This window comes from Clarias gariepinus, chromosome 3 (assembly GCF_024256425.1).
Source record: "Clarias gariepinus isolate MV-2021 ecotype Netherlands chromosome 3, CGAR_prim_01v2, whole genome shotgun sequence".
Taxonomy (NCBI): domain Eukaryota; kingdom Metazoa; phylum Chordata; class Actinopteri; order Siluriformes; family Clariidae; genus Clarias; species Clarias gariepinus.
This window is the reverse complement of record NC_071102.1, coordinates 24,380,525-24,394,754: the sequence shown is the minus strand read 5'-3', so window position 1 is coordinate 24,394,754 and position 14,230 is coordinate 24,380,525. Positions and strand designations below refer to the sequence as shown.

General features: G+C 36.8%; 1 protein-coding gene across 2 annotated transcripts; it reads right to left on the bottom strand.

Annotated features, from left to right (window-relative positions):
• Positions 1-3,596: 3,596 nt before the first annotated feature.
• On the bottom strand, positions 3,597-13,669 carry si:ch211-191i18.2 (uncharacterized protein LOC564095 homolog). Of its 2 annotated transcripts, XM_053491884.1 has the most exons (5): positions 13,541-13,669; positions 8,309-8,380; positions 7,725-7,834; positions 6,088-6,209; positions 3,597-4,833 (listed from the first exon to the last, which is right to left on the bottom strand). In XM_053491884.1, exons 1-4 carry the CDS (start codon positions 13,614-13,616, stop codon positions 6,135-6,137), a joined length of 333 nt encoding a protein of 110 aa, XP_053347859.1. In that variant the 5' UTR covers positions 13,617-13,669; the 3' UTR covers positions 3,597-4,833; positions 6,088-6,134. The 2 variants fall into 2 exon arrangements, with proteins under 2 accessions (XP_053347859.1, XP_053347860.1); XM_053491885.1 differs by lacking the exon at positions 3,597-4,833 and having other exon boundaries at positions 6,087-6,209; positions 13,541-13,666.
• Positions 13,670-14,230: the final 561 nt, after the last annotated feature.

The following is a 14,230-nucleotide window of genomic DNA, read 5'->3' as shown; positions in this document are numbered from 1 at the left end:
ACCCATAAATGCGTTGAAGCAACTGCCATGTTTGGATTTGATAATTGCATTAATGAGAAATTGAACAGGTGTTCCTAATAATCCTTTGGGTGATATATAAAGAATATAAATGAAGCATATAAGTTACACTTAATATGTGTAAAAATGAAAAACATAATAAATTAATAATACTAATGAATTATTGATGTGCTTCTGTTTTAATAATAATTTTTTTTTTAAATGCATGAAAATGACACTGACTGAGTCTATCTATGTGTAATAATGAAATACTATGTAATAATAAGAGTAGTGAGCAGAACATGAAGCTAACAAAAGAGAGAGTTAAACAGTAGCAATGGATGTAAGATTAATGTAGTTTATTAATTTTTTAATGATTTGTTTCCTTCTGCAATAGCAGAAGATAAAGGTTAGCCCTGACTTCTCTACATTTAACTACATCACTATGGTCACTGCATGTGATCTAATAATAAAAGAAAGATACGTTCCAGCCCCAGAAAAATAAACTGGTCCATCATCCAGGCTGGAGTTGGAGAGGTCTCAATTAATATTCCACCATTACACCAGAATTTTAAGTTTCATAACAGCTAGTTAAAATCTCTGACCATATCTTTACTGTAAGTACAGTACACACACACACAATGCAAGAGGAATCTGATTAATGTTAGCGAACATACAGTACAGCAATCAGCTCCTAAGTTGTTAGTTACATTAATAGTTTATTATAATTAATTAATAATTTCTATAGGGTATATGCTATATTTTGTAGGTTTTTCATATATATGTGGATTCAATACTTACTGGGGTCAGCATGCTTTCAGTCTTTGTTTGAAAAGTGGCAGTGATTCATTCAGGTGGCCAGGTGGAGCTCATTCCACCACCTGGGGCCCAGACAAAAGCATCTCGTTGACCCCATTCAAAAACTCTTTGTGTGGGCCCTCGGGTGATTTGCTACACTAGTAATGACTTTGTACTGAATAGTGAGCAGTAAAATTAGCAATGTTTTTGTCATGCAGTAGTATTCTCTGAAGCATTAAAGTAGTCCTATAGTCAGCATCTCCATATTATTTATTGACCTGTAGTAGTTTGTCAATGGATTGTTTGGGATCTACAGCTTTCTCTGTTAATTTTATAGATTAGAATAAATTTTTTCATATTGTGAGAAGGTCAAGAAAGCTTTGAGTGTGCGAATTAAACAAAAGTTATGAGGTTTAGGAATTCAAACTATTTCTTTCGTAAGCAAAAGCTCAGGTCTGAATCACTGCACCAGAAGCTTTAATGCTTTATTCATTTTAATGACTGATTTTAATATCCTTATCCTGCAAATTAATGTCCATAAAAAACATAATAGCTTGCAAGGTAAATAGACGTTCAGATAAATGTTATTATTTAAGTCTAACAGTTTGCTGTTTGTAATTAAATGCCTTATTGTTAATAGATGTTTAAATATGTGAATATCTTACAACGATTATAATGTTTAAACGTGTTTTCAGTATTAGGTACCCTTGCATTCTTCAAAAGGTCATCCTTTAAAGTCATTTTCTCTGTTGAGTTTCTTCCAGGAATATTATTATTAGCAATATTATATATCCAATTATTTATTAACTTGTCCAGGTTGTGTTATAATAGTCTATATAAATACATACAGTATATAGATTATGATATGAAGTTTTATTGTTAGCAGTGTTAAAAAGAAAATGTTTAACATTTGAATCTGCAATAACAACTCAGCTGGAATAAAAACACTTTATTTAGCCTGCTTGCTTGATTATTAAAAAGTAAGGTGTTGCAGATGTTACTCTATCTATATATCTATAGTATATACTGTATATAAATATCAGATATTATATATGTCAGCAAAAAAATGATAATAAAAATAAACACACTTCAGGAAAAGAAAGAATAATATGGTGTATATTACATTAATATAATATGATTTTTTATATTATAATATTATCACATATATATTTATCTCAGAACCAGTGGTACAGGTTCTGGTTCTGTTCTAATCTAATCTATTCTATTCTAATCTAATCTAATCTAATCTAATCTAATCTAATATAATAAAATATAATATAACATCCTCTTAGTGTAAATAAACTGTACAGAAATGCCTTTGAAAACAGAACCAGAACAGAACCTGTATCACTGGTTCTGAGTCAAATAAACTAAAATTGTAAGTAATGTGATTACACAGAGGTATCGTAACACAAACTGAAGTTACAAATATTCCACAATATCCTTCTGTTTTGTTTTTTTCTATACATACAGACTGATTTCAGTTATATTCAAAGCATGAGTTTTCCTTAAGCTTATTGCTCATGTCCCTTTATTTATCCCTTGCATGCACTTGATTTATAGTTTACATGTTTGTTCTGTGGAAATTTCTGCCATTTATTGTGTTGTGCAGCGCTTAAAGGCAGAAAATTCTAATAATGTATTCAGCATGTTATCTCTATGTCTTGTTGCTCATCAAGGTTCACCACAAACACAGAATTCAAATAGCTGGGTCTCTATTATCAGTATGACACCTTATGTTAACTTCCTTTGTTTTGTTTTTTTTCTGTTCTCCTTCAATTTTCTTGCAGGCTTTTAGATTTATTATTATTTATTATCTAACCTGAATGTGGCCAAACAGCCAAACATCTGCCTCATTAACAGCTTGTAAATGCTGTAACGTTTCATTAAGCCCTAACGGAGCAACCACAAATAACTGACATTGACACAATGTGAGAACCATAAAGCAGCTTTGTACTTGTCAAGTGGTTTACCAGAAATTTCTCTAAATTCTAGCAATTTGTGAGCACCTTTTGTTACATTTCATTAAAAGTCAGAGATTAATTATTAATATAGTTTGTAAAAAAAATTCACACGGTTCTTAATCTTGTTCGAAAAACATTTCTTTATTGTTTTAAGTAAAAAAATATTTAGAATTACACCAATCAACTGTAACATTACAACTCTAAACATTATTCCCAGTATCGTATATGACTATCGATCTGACTTGTTTGTCCGATGCATCTCATTGGAGATCGATCAGATTAAGTTTTGGAGAATTTGGAGGTCGGGATTTGCAGCTTTGCGCAGTTTGCCTGCCGGGCCCCATGCACTGGATGTTCTGGTGCCTTTCTGTTATATCCAGCAGTGACTTTTTTTGTGCTAAAATTGCTTTTGTTTGGGATTGGACTGGACAGGCTGGACTTTACTCCCTACAGGCATCGGTGAGCCTTGGGAGCCCATAATCTGGTCACCGACTTGCTGGTACTGAACATAATTGCTAATCAATACTGAATTATTAATGTTATGTGACGTTAATGTTATGGCTGATCAGTGTATTAACAACATACTGTAGATGTTAGCTCACAATAACTAAAGATTCATTTATCTTTGAGTGGAATATTTGTGCCAGGTTTATAAAACACAAATGCAAATTTCAGCATTTAAAGCAAAAAAAAAAAATCTTTAATTATTACCCTTACAGTCTTTCACATATGAATAATGACATTATACATGTGTTTTTATTATTTTCTTTTAGCAAATGCCATGTGATTATTGTGTTATTTTGTTTTCCTTTTTTTTTTTAAAAAAAAAAGATTTTTCACATATTAGGTTACATGTTTTTTTTTCTAATTTATTGTTTTGTTGTTATTTCTGTTTAAAAAAAAAATTCATTTATTTTCCCATGCTACTTGTTTTTTACTTGCGAATGCATCATTCACATTGGACGACATGGACCTGAGGTCAAATGTGCAATTCCAGTGTATGTGTGAAATGCATCTTATTGTTTTGTTTAGTTTTTCGCATGTGGTCACATAAAGTATTACTTACATGGGAAAAATTATTCATGGTTGTGTGTAACATGTATGTGATTTTTTTCAGTAAGGATACATCCACTCAGGAGCTCTGAGAAAGTGGTGCTAATAAAAGAAGTGCATTTACTTAGGAAAGTGCCTGTGTGTACGCTATGTATTATATAAGACTCATCAGCACCTGTTCTTTCTGCTCCGACATTCACAGTGTGGCCATGTTTTTAAGCATATAAATTCGGAGTCCGTTTAGGGTATAATAAGTGGTTTAAAGAAGTCATATAATGCAGTAGAGTAATGCATTTTAGTGAAGCGATCAAAAATGTTAAATGGTGTTAATATGATCAAATAAGATTTGGAAATTTGATTGTGCCCTGATAATATTTTTCCCATGTCAGATGACATGGGAGAAACAGACTGGATTCTGAGCGAATGTTAAAGGATGCAAAATGTGGAGGCAACACATGTGCACACACAGTCACAGATCCTTGTTTCATTATTTGCAGCATTTTCTTATTAAAATGGCATATACTATATAGGTCTACTATATACTATAAAGTTCCCTTAAAATAGCACCAGAAATTTCATTCATAACTAACATTCTTTTTTTTTTTTTACATTCATAAATCCATAATGCATTTTTTCATCCCTGGATGCCCAAGTCTTTTGATTCTCTTTTGCATCATCATAAGGCACACGTGTAAAGGTAATAAAAGCCTATTTGGCTTGATTAAGCTAATTTTGACATCCCCGAGTCAAAACTGTTCAGTTAGGCGCAGTGTGTCTTATAAATCCTGTTTTTGAATGTGTTTTGGCTTTGTCCGGAAGACGGGGGTCTTGTGGTATCTCCTGTTTACATCATTACATCTTTGGAAGTCTAGAACAGGTTATAGCTGCTTTTCAGATGACCGCTTTGCTTGTTGATTAAATCTGTGTGCCTCTTTTTTCTCAGAGTCTACGTTTGCCAAGTCGCTAGTCCTCCGTTGAGGTTGTTTGTCCATTTCTGTCTTTGTATTTCTTTTTTTTTTTCCTGGGGAAAGAAGTAACACAGTCAAACTCAGTCACACAACTCATATCATCCTGTATGTACATTATATGGCCAAATTGTCTAAAAATGAATGCACAACATTCCAAGCTCCTCTCATATGGGAAAGCGTCCACTAGATTTTAGAGCTTGGCCCTGAGGAATTGGTTTACCCAGCCACAAGACCATTAATGTGGTCAAGCCCTGATGTTGGGTAAGGAGGCCTGCGGTTAGCATTCCAGTTTATCCCGAAGGTGTTCAGTCGGGTTGAGGTCAGGGCTCGGTGCAGGACACTTGAGATTTTCCACTCCAGCCTTATCAAAGCATGCTTTCATGCAGCTCACCTTGTACACATGGGCCATTTTACTGCCTGACCTCTCAAGTGACTCGTCAAGCAGGGTAATAATAATAAGAACTTTCTTTATAGGCACTTTTTCCTATTTTTTCCCTTTCTCATGGTTACCACATCAAATTATTCAATCTGTAAGTTATTTGAACAGTTTTTATACCCTTTTATCGCCTGCTGCAACCCACCCACCTTCTCCAGTGCCCTGTATCTAAAGTGGCTGGGTATTCAACTGAGCATCCCAGCCTTTATAATCGGCCCCACAGTGGAAACAGGGATTTGAACCCATTACCCTCTGATCAGTGGCATAACATCCTAACCACAGGGCTATTCTACCCCCTTACAGTCTCTTGAATTTTAGTCTTTTGACTGCTCCTCTCATGGGGTCAACCCTCCCCTTATATTCAGGCTTGGGACCAGCACTGCATCCAACGGCCGGGCGTTTAGGCATCGGTGGTTAGGTGGTAGATTTCTCACCCTCCATGTAGAATTCCCCGCCTATGCCTAAACGCCCGGCCGTTGGATGGAGTGCTGGTCCCAAGCCTGAATATAAAGGGAGGGTTGCCCCTCCTATAGTCCCTTAAATATGGTTTTATACTTCTATTAAAAAGATAAAAAAGGTTGTTATAGAACATTCTGAACATCGCTAATATACAGAACACTTTTTCACTATTTCACTATGAATCCAGATAACGAACATATATTGATTCCCTTTTAAATCTGGGCGCTTAGATACCTTTCTTATTTAGTCTAGGTTTTTATCGCCCTCTGTTGACAGTAAAAAGAGTTACTTGGATGGACTTAAATGCATACAGTATTTTACCTCTACTAAGTCAGATAAGCATGATTGATTTGCCATAAAACCAAATAGATTGACTGTACATTTGCATATCTATAATAATAATTCCACTCACCTTGTGTGTTTGTGTGTGATGGTGTCTTCTGATGTGCAGTGCGTGTTCTATGAGAGTCTAAGCAGCTGATAAACAGCCAGGATCGGTGTGAGCAGTAAGCTTGGATATACTGTCCTAAAGCCCTGAGATGATCAGAGAAAAGCAGTTATATTAAAAGATGTCCCCGTTACCAGCAAAACATAAACTAGTGTGTGATGAACATGTACTGTGTATGCTGGGTAGATTTTCACATCATCTTATTTCCACCTCCTGGTCTTTTGTAAACTTGGAAGACTGATAAAAACCTCCAAAATAGAAACTGCCCTCCTCCTTACGTTTAAGGGATCCCCTGTTTAAACAAAGACAACCCCAACAGGCTTTTCACTAGCAAAGCTTAGTGTATTTAATTCTATTATCATCAAGCTTGTAAATGGGTATAAATCATATATCTTAAATCCACCTAAGGCTAGAAAAATACAGGATTTCTAAAAAGCTTAATGCTGTTAATGGAGCGCTGCACAATGCAAACCATTACATCTGAAAGCATGACTTAAAGCAGTGAAAGTATTCGGTGCCTGACAGCAAACAAATGAGTTGTTTATACTGGCAAACAGGATCAGCAGAGGCATTTTCGCTATAGATAATTCTCCTGTACTCCCCTACATGCTGGCTCAAGTACATGAAGAAGCCCTTACTGGCAAAGTAAATACTTTAAGTGTGTGATTTGCTTGGCGAGACTGTTGTTTCAATAGTTACTCTATGAGCTGGACGTAAAACCGACCGTTGTCAGACTAATCATGATCATGATCACATAATATAAAAGGAATGTGACCCTCACAAAGTGTGATTCTGACCTTTATGGTAATTGCAACATGCTCAAACTTATTCTGTAGCGTTTTAGCTTGAATTTACCTTCAGGGGTCTTTCTTTCCAACCTCAGTCCGAAGACATTAGATTAGATTCCCAGAGTAAAAAAAACAATGACGCTAAGGGAATTTTACCCTGAGGATCTTTCTTTTGAGAACTGATCGGCCCATTGTCATAATTCAGAGGCATTATCTAGTTTCCCGGTCTAATCGAGGCTATAAAGCTTGTGAAACAATGAAAATACTGTAGGCCAACTTTAATGAGAGTCATGTGTTAACGCTAATGTTTCCATTCAGCACAACATGTCAGTAGTATCTGTACTGCCACTCCCACAAAATCTAAAAAACAATTTGTAAGACAACAATATTATAGATTTATTGCTACATTTGTTACTTTAGCTACATTTTTTTGCTCTCTACAGACATGCATATCAGTAGGTCAATATGTTTAAGCTTACCCTGGTGCTCTGCAAATGTCTAAGTATTTCACAACTTTAGTTTTTCTGTGGTTTTTCCACATAAAGCCATGACACATAAAAAAAGACTGAGCATGCATTTCTGACACTAACCACATTACTTGGCTCACTGGTAACTCAATTTAATATTAAGCTTAACCGACAAGTTTTCTCTTAGTCAACCTTTACAAATCAAAGAGACTTCTGCTATCCTTTTCCAACGAAAGTTATTTTGGATCCCAGAGGGAGAAAATGCTTTTTTTTTTTTTTACATTTGAGATAGAAAGCCAGTATTTTCATTACACTGGTAGTATAAACTAGTGGAATGCTTTCGTACCTTGTTTCGGGGAGAGGTCGCTGTGGATACTGGATCTTCGTGGCTTATATCCAATTCTTCATTTTCTATACGGTTAAAAAACGTAGCCAGGTCTTCAGTGCTGCTGTTGCCTAGTTAGACATAATAAGTGTAACATATTGTCTATATTGTCATACAGTACAAAGTATACATGATATAAAAAATCAAACATATCAGTTACTCATTGTCTATACCACTTTATCCTGTGTACAGGTTCGTGCAGCCTGGAGCCCATCCCAGGAGTTTTAGGCCGGGGCACATGCACATACACACACTTACTCAATACGGGTAACTTGGGAATGCCAATTAGTCTAATCTGCATGTTTTTGGACTGTGGGAGGAAACCGGAGTACCCGGAGGAAACCCACCAAGGACAGGGAGAATATGCAAACTCCATGCACACAGACCACGAGGCGGGAATCAAACCCGGACCCTGGCGGGGCAAGGCGACAGTGCTAAGCACTAAGCCATCGTACGGCCTAGTAATCAATTTATGTTTATTTAAAAAAAAACAATATGATCAAAGTGAAAGATGGGACAGTAGTAGATAAAAAATATATACATACTGTAGAAACTGTATTCAAATGTAGCATTGTAGTCATAGTCTGGTAAAGAAGTTGGATTATAGTCATACTCAGCTGTGGAGATAAAAAATAAAGTGTTACTGTATGTAGTAACAATGATTAAATAACACAGTAAAGGACAATTTATTATAGAATTTCACATCAACATCATGTGGATTTCCTTATCCTAACAGCTTAAACTCTCCAGTACCATCTTATATTTGTCTTAAAGCATATTTAAAAAGAAGGTAAGATACATAGTTAAAAAACAGGACATATCTGGACCTGTTTAAACATCGCAAACATTATTTTTAGTTGGAAGATCTTTAGTTAACCAGACGCAGCTGATCAGAATCTCATGATATGCCTCCAAAGTTGTAGAGAAACTCTATAATTGGTAACATGAGGCTCTCTGCATCATCCCACCTACTTATGTCTTTTGTCAGTTATGTGAGTCTGATACATCCTGACATGATATTTGTGCAGGTGTAGAATTACCATTCTGCTAGAGAATGAATGGATGGAAAACAATGGCAGCTGTCAAGAGTGTTTGTGTCAGCTCTCACAGTAAGCATGCTATATCTCATCATCTCATATCCTCTAAAGCAAAGGCTCTCAATCTCTTTATGTAGTTTGAGTTCATGTAGCGATGTTCAGTGTAACAGCACACACTATATGAAACACTGTTTAACAGGTTATTTGGAATTTGCAAACCAGAAGGTTGAATCTGAAGCTGCTCTGGAAGTTCTTTTTAGGAAGTGTTTAAGCACAACCCAACCCCCACGTCCAGATGTTCTCAAGTTAAATACACTTGGAATGGAAGTTTTTGTGGGATGTTACATTATATGACACAAATGGGTCACCTCAGGGTAAAGCGAGTTTGGTAATTCACAAAAAGACTGGGAAAGACTAATGTGTAAGTATATTGAGCATTCTACTGAAGTGGTTAGTCTGTGGCATTGAGATGTGGAGTATTTGTGCAGTTAGTGCTAAACCGTCTCTGTGCTTGATTTCAGAATTAAAGAGAGATCTTTTCTACCAATGGCCATAAAATGAACTCTTTTCTGTAACACTTACACTATGCAGGTAGTAACTGTCTGTAATGATACAATATTACATTAATACAATACTGTACTTTTTTCAACAGTCATTTACCAAGGCTATTGAGCCTTACCACTCTCCGAGAGCAATATTGGTAACTGTATTATTTATGCAATGCATTTTCCTCTTTTCCATTCAAAGTGCAATCAATATGTGTATTCAGTCATGACTCATGTGCTAGTCTACAATAACATGTAGCCTCCATATGCATGAGCCTCCAGTAACTACCTGGACTCCATATTAACATCAATTAAAATAATCTGTTATACTGAACTTCCTGCCACCTAACACACAGTATGAATGCAGATCAACTCCTGCTCTCTGTTTCACCCAGATGAGGATGGGTTCCCTGTTGAGTCCGGTTCCTCTCAAGATTTCTTCCTATTACCATCTCAGGGAGTTTTTCCTTGCCACTGTCACCCTCGGCTTGCTCATCAGGGACCATTTTGATTCATACACATTCACAATTTATACAAACTTACATAATTCTTTTGATTGTGTAAAGCTGCTTTGCGACAATGACAACTATTAAAAGCGCTATACAAATAAAATTCAATTGAATGTGCTGCGCCTATACTTTAGCGTGATATGTTTTTCTGCTTTTTACTTATTTTTATGTTTATTATTTATTTTATTTACCCCACTTCAACCCGACCCCATCTAATTTACTACTCTTTTAAAACGGCTATAAGCAACTGTAACCAAGACAAAGCAATTTCCCTCTGGGATTAATAAAGTTCTTTGAATCTTGAAGAAAAGAAAATAAGAACTGATTCTGAGAAAGCACTTCCTCGTCCAGGGAAGGACTTGAATAAATAATCTTTCAGGCCTGTCTTTAAGATCTAATTCATTTACACAGCTGCATGGTTGGTTGAAAGCAATGACATTGAAGAACAGTTCTTCAGGGAATACGGTTCATATTATAAGTATATAGTATATATAGTATAACACTATGAACTACAGGAGCTTGTGCAGTTAAAGCAGGTCATATATCTTAAAAAGTGGGCTGCAATACAGACCCTAGTATGTGTCGTTGACCAGAACTGGAGTTACAACAGATGTTTTTGCATAACAGACCTCTAAGACATTATTCTGTCATGTGCTAAGAAAAGGCCCATACTGTACTGTATGTTTTCCTTCATGGCAGTTTGCCATGACCATTTGAGATTCTCCTCAGCCTGACTTAACTTTCTGATTATAAAACAGCCCTCGAGGAACTCATGATGAATGGGAACCTCTGAATGGTTGCTCATTTTTTTCTGCTAATAATATATCTGTTTAGCATGAGCCAGAGGGTGTTTTACACAATGTTTTGGTGTGACATCTGATAAGACTCGCTACAAGCTATGAGCTACAAGATACTGTAGTCTTATGTGCTAGCCCATGCCATGACTCAGTCATTATACACTATAACAGCATGAAAGCCAAGGGTGAAACAGGGCTGAGTGCTATTACCTGGATCTATAGCAATATACAAGGATAATAAACAGCGTGGCAGTAATTGCTCTAAGATGTCTAGCCATTCTACAAGCATGTGGTAGATATTTAAGGATAGCAGGCTAAGACAGTCACCTGTTGTTAATTTTTGTCACAATGTATGAGGCAGCGTTGGCAATAGGGTATGGTACTCCTACGTTCATGAACTCAGTAAAGTTTCGAAACTTTTCCTACTTAAACAATGGGGTTACAATATCAAGGTCATGTTGGGGTGAACGCACTTGCGAGAACTTTCCTAACCGGGTGAAATAATTGAGTAGGACTACATCCTTTACTCTGGTCACAGTGGTATCCAACCAGCAACATAAGCAGTTATTCTATCCTATGTGTAAGCTTGAACCCTCCCCTTCCCCTTCCCTCCTTCAACGCGAACCATTAGGGCCGACCGAAATTTGCGGGAATTTGAGAAAAATTCCACAGTCTTCCAGTTCCACATATTGTTCAGCCTCTGGATGTGAAACCACATGCTGGGCGAATAAATCAAAAACGGAGACAGTCACAATTACCAGGCGAACAGCTGAAACATGGTGAAATCTAAAAAAAGGAGAAGGAAGCCATCCCCTGAGAAACACATTTAAACTTACTGTAGAGGAAAGAATGCAAATACATCTTCATAATATCCTCCCAAAACTGCAGGGTCTTTCCTTCTTAAATGGGAATTAAGAGTAAAAACACGATCAGCTACAGAGCTGATGTAACTTGATTCCAGTAAAGTTTTCCAGACTTTACCAGGTTATCTCCTAAACGTGTCAAAACAAGCAAGGGAGGTTATGAACGTGACGATAAGATGAGATCACATCTCTCGAATACGGATTTCTGACTTATCTCTTCATGCACGACTGCACGTCTTAGGAGGCCTCCTTTAAAAGGTTTCATCTGAAAGAGATGACATTTGTACTAATTACAGACATTATATACGTATTATATTAGCTCAAATGTGAAGTTTTTCCTAGTTACGCGATTACATTTCTTTTGAAAGCATGATGTCATGTCCCATACTGAATGCTTTAAGTTCATCAGGGGTGTTTGTCAAACCGAGGCGATCGTTAGTTACCTGCTGCTGAGGTAGCACATGCCAAGACACGTCATTATGAGAAATGTAAAGTCATCCAAAAGTGGCTAGACAACAGCAAAATCTCTCACAGGTTAAAACCTGCCTCCAAAAGACTCTGGCATTTTGCACGTTATATTTAAGGATGTTTTATAAATGGTGCAAAAAAAAAAACAATTCTGCAAAAAGTTTGGTCGAAAAAGACATTTTAAGTGGTATAAAACCTTCAAATATGGAATGTAATCAGGTTATACATACAAAGACTGAAAGGAAATAGTTGGAATTCACAGATTTTAATAAAAATCCTTTTTTTTTTTATAAAATCACTCTAATTCTGGCACAACTTTTATCTAAACATAAACTATAAACTATACACCTTAAAAACCAACATCCAAGAACACATTACTCGGTTTCTATAAACACAGACTTGTCTCAAAGATGAAAGCATACCAGCTTCCTCATCTAATCCCAGTCTGAGTCAAATAGACTGTCTGAGAGTGACAGTCTGACATATAAGTTCAGGGCTCGATTAAAGTTTCACATCCCATAGTGTAGTCATGCACGAGGGCGCTGTGGTGCAGATGACAGACTAGAGCCCTTCTGCTTTTTTTCCTGGGGTCCTGTGACTAAGAATAGGAAGACCTGCCAAAGCAGTGAACGACAGAGACGTTCGATGAAAAGCAGCTGTGCGTCGGGATTACATTGCCCCCCATGATTGTTTTAACCCCAGGGCAGTCTCTCATGCCTCAGAAACCACATTACACAAATAGACAACACGCTTTTCTCCAATCTGTCTGAGTGATCTGGACTTTGTGTCTTTTTCTCCCGGTATTTGCACATCTATAGAGCATTCGAGTGTTTGAATGAAAGCAAACAAAATTACTCATCATCAGATGCTTGGTTGGCAGTCATATGCAAAACATTTTCCCCTTATTGTGTGTTCGTTCTTTATTTTTAATTAAAATCTTCATTTTCTTTTTTAAATGATGATTTCCAGGAAGTGACTTAATCACAATTCTTCCCTTTTTTTATATTTTCCTCTGGCGGTAAACTTCCTTATGCTACTGCTCTTCCAAATATACCTCACTATTGTTTGCTGAGAACACAAAATGTATATACCGTCTCCATGTTTCCCATGCAGATCTTTCTGTTTCACTTCCAAGATAAAAAAACAAAACATGGTAGTCCATATAATTTTGATAATTAACCAGTTAATTAAAGGAAAAAACTCTAAAAGCAAACAATCTCTCCTTGGGCATTGGGGATCTGTCCCATTCAATGCCCTCACTTGTTAAACAGCTCTGTCCTAAACTGACACATGTGCAACCAATTGCTCTAATCCATAACCCAGATCATATTGTCCATTTCCTAGTGCACTTCCCAAACATGCACTTGTCCTCTGGTGAGTACCTTCAGCATGCACACATGGACTAAACTATGCATTAATCTTATCCTTTTAAAGCACCCAACAATACCTTAGAAAAATATGCATGACATGTAACCTTCACTTCTCTCTCTCTCTCTCTCTCAGAATTACTTTCTCTCTCTGAATACAAATACACACGTCACTTTGTCAAAACACTCACCACAGTCGAATGGCAGGAGCATCAAGGATGCTGCCAAGAACGCAGCTATCAAGCAGTGATGAAGTAACCTGAACATGTTGCTCTTCCTGTAGTCTGTATATGTGTAGCAGCCTCCACGGTGTTCCTCTGAATTACTGCACCCTGTGAGCATGTAAGTGGGGAGGAAACGGCCAAGTGAAGGGGGTGGGAGAAAGAGAGAAGGGGAGGGAACTCATCTTTCCCTCAGCTTTGTCTGGATGCCATAGTTATAGCCAAAATCATGCTTTTCCTTTAAAAAACAAATTATCTTACTTTAACCAACAAGAAAAGTGTATGGATCTGGAGTAAAAACAGATATTCTAATCTTATGCATTTAGGCAAACATCACTGCAGATAAGATAAGCGTCTACAGATTTGGAGGGGGGGGGTGTTCAGTTAGATTTGATGAGCTGACCTTGGATCAGGACCGAAGGTCTCGGGTCCCACGTACTGTAGAGGTCACTGGGACTTTCATCAGGTCGGTGTATTAAAATGGTTTGGAAAACATTCAAGACATATTGTAGCTGTTGTTTGACAAATGACCTTGATTATGGCATGCCTGTTTGTGAGCAGAGTGTGGGAAAGTCTTTCAAACATACTACTGGAACCAGGGCAGATGTTGAGTAGATATGACTCACTGGCAAGAAAATACTGAAAATGAAACACATCGAG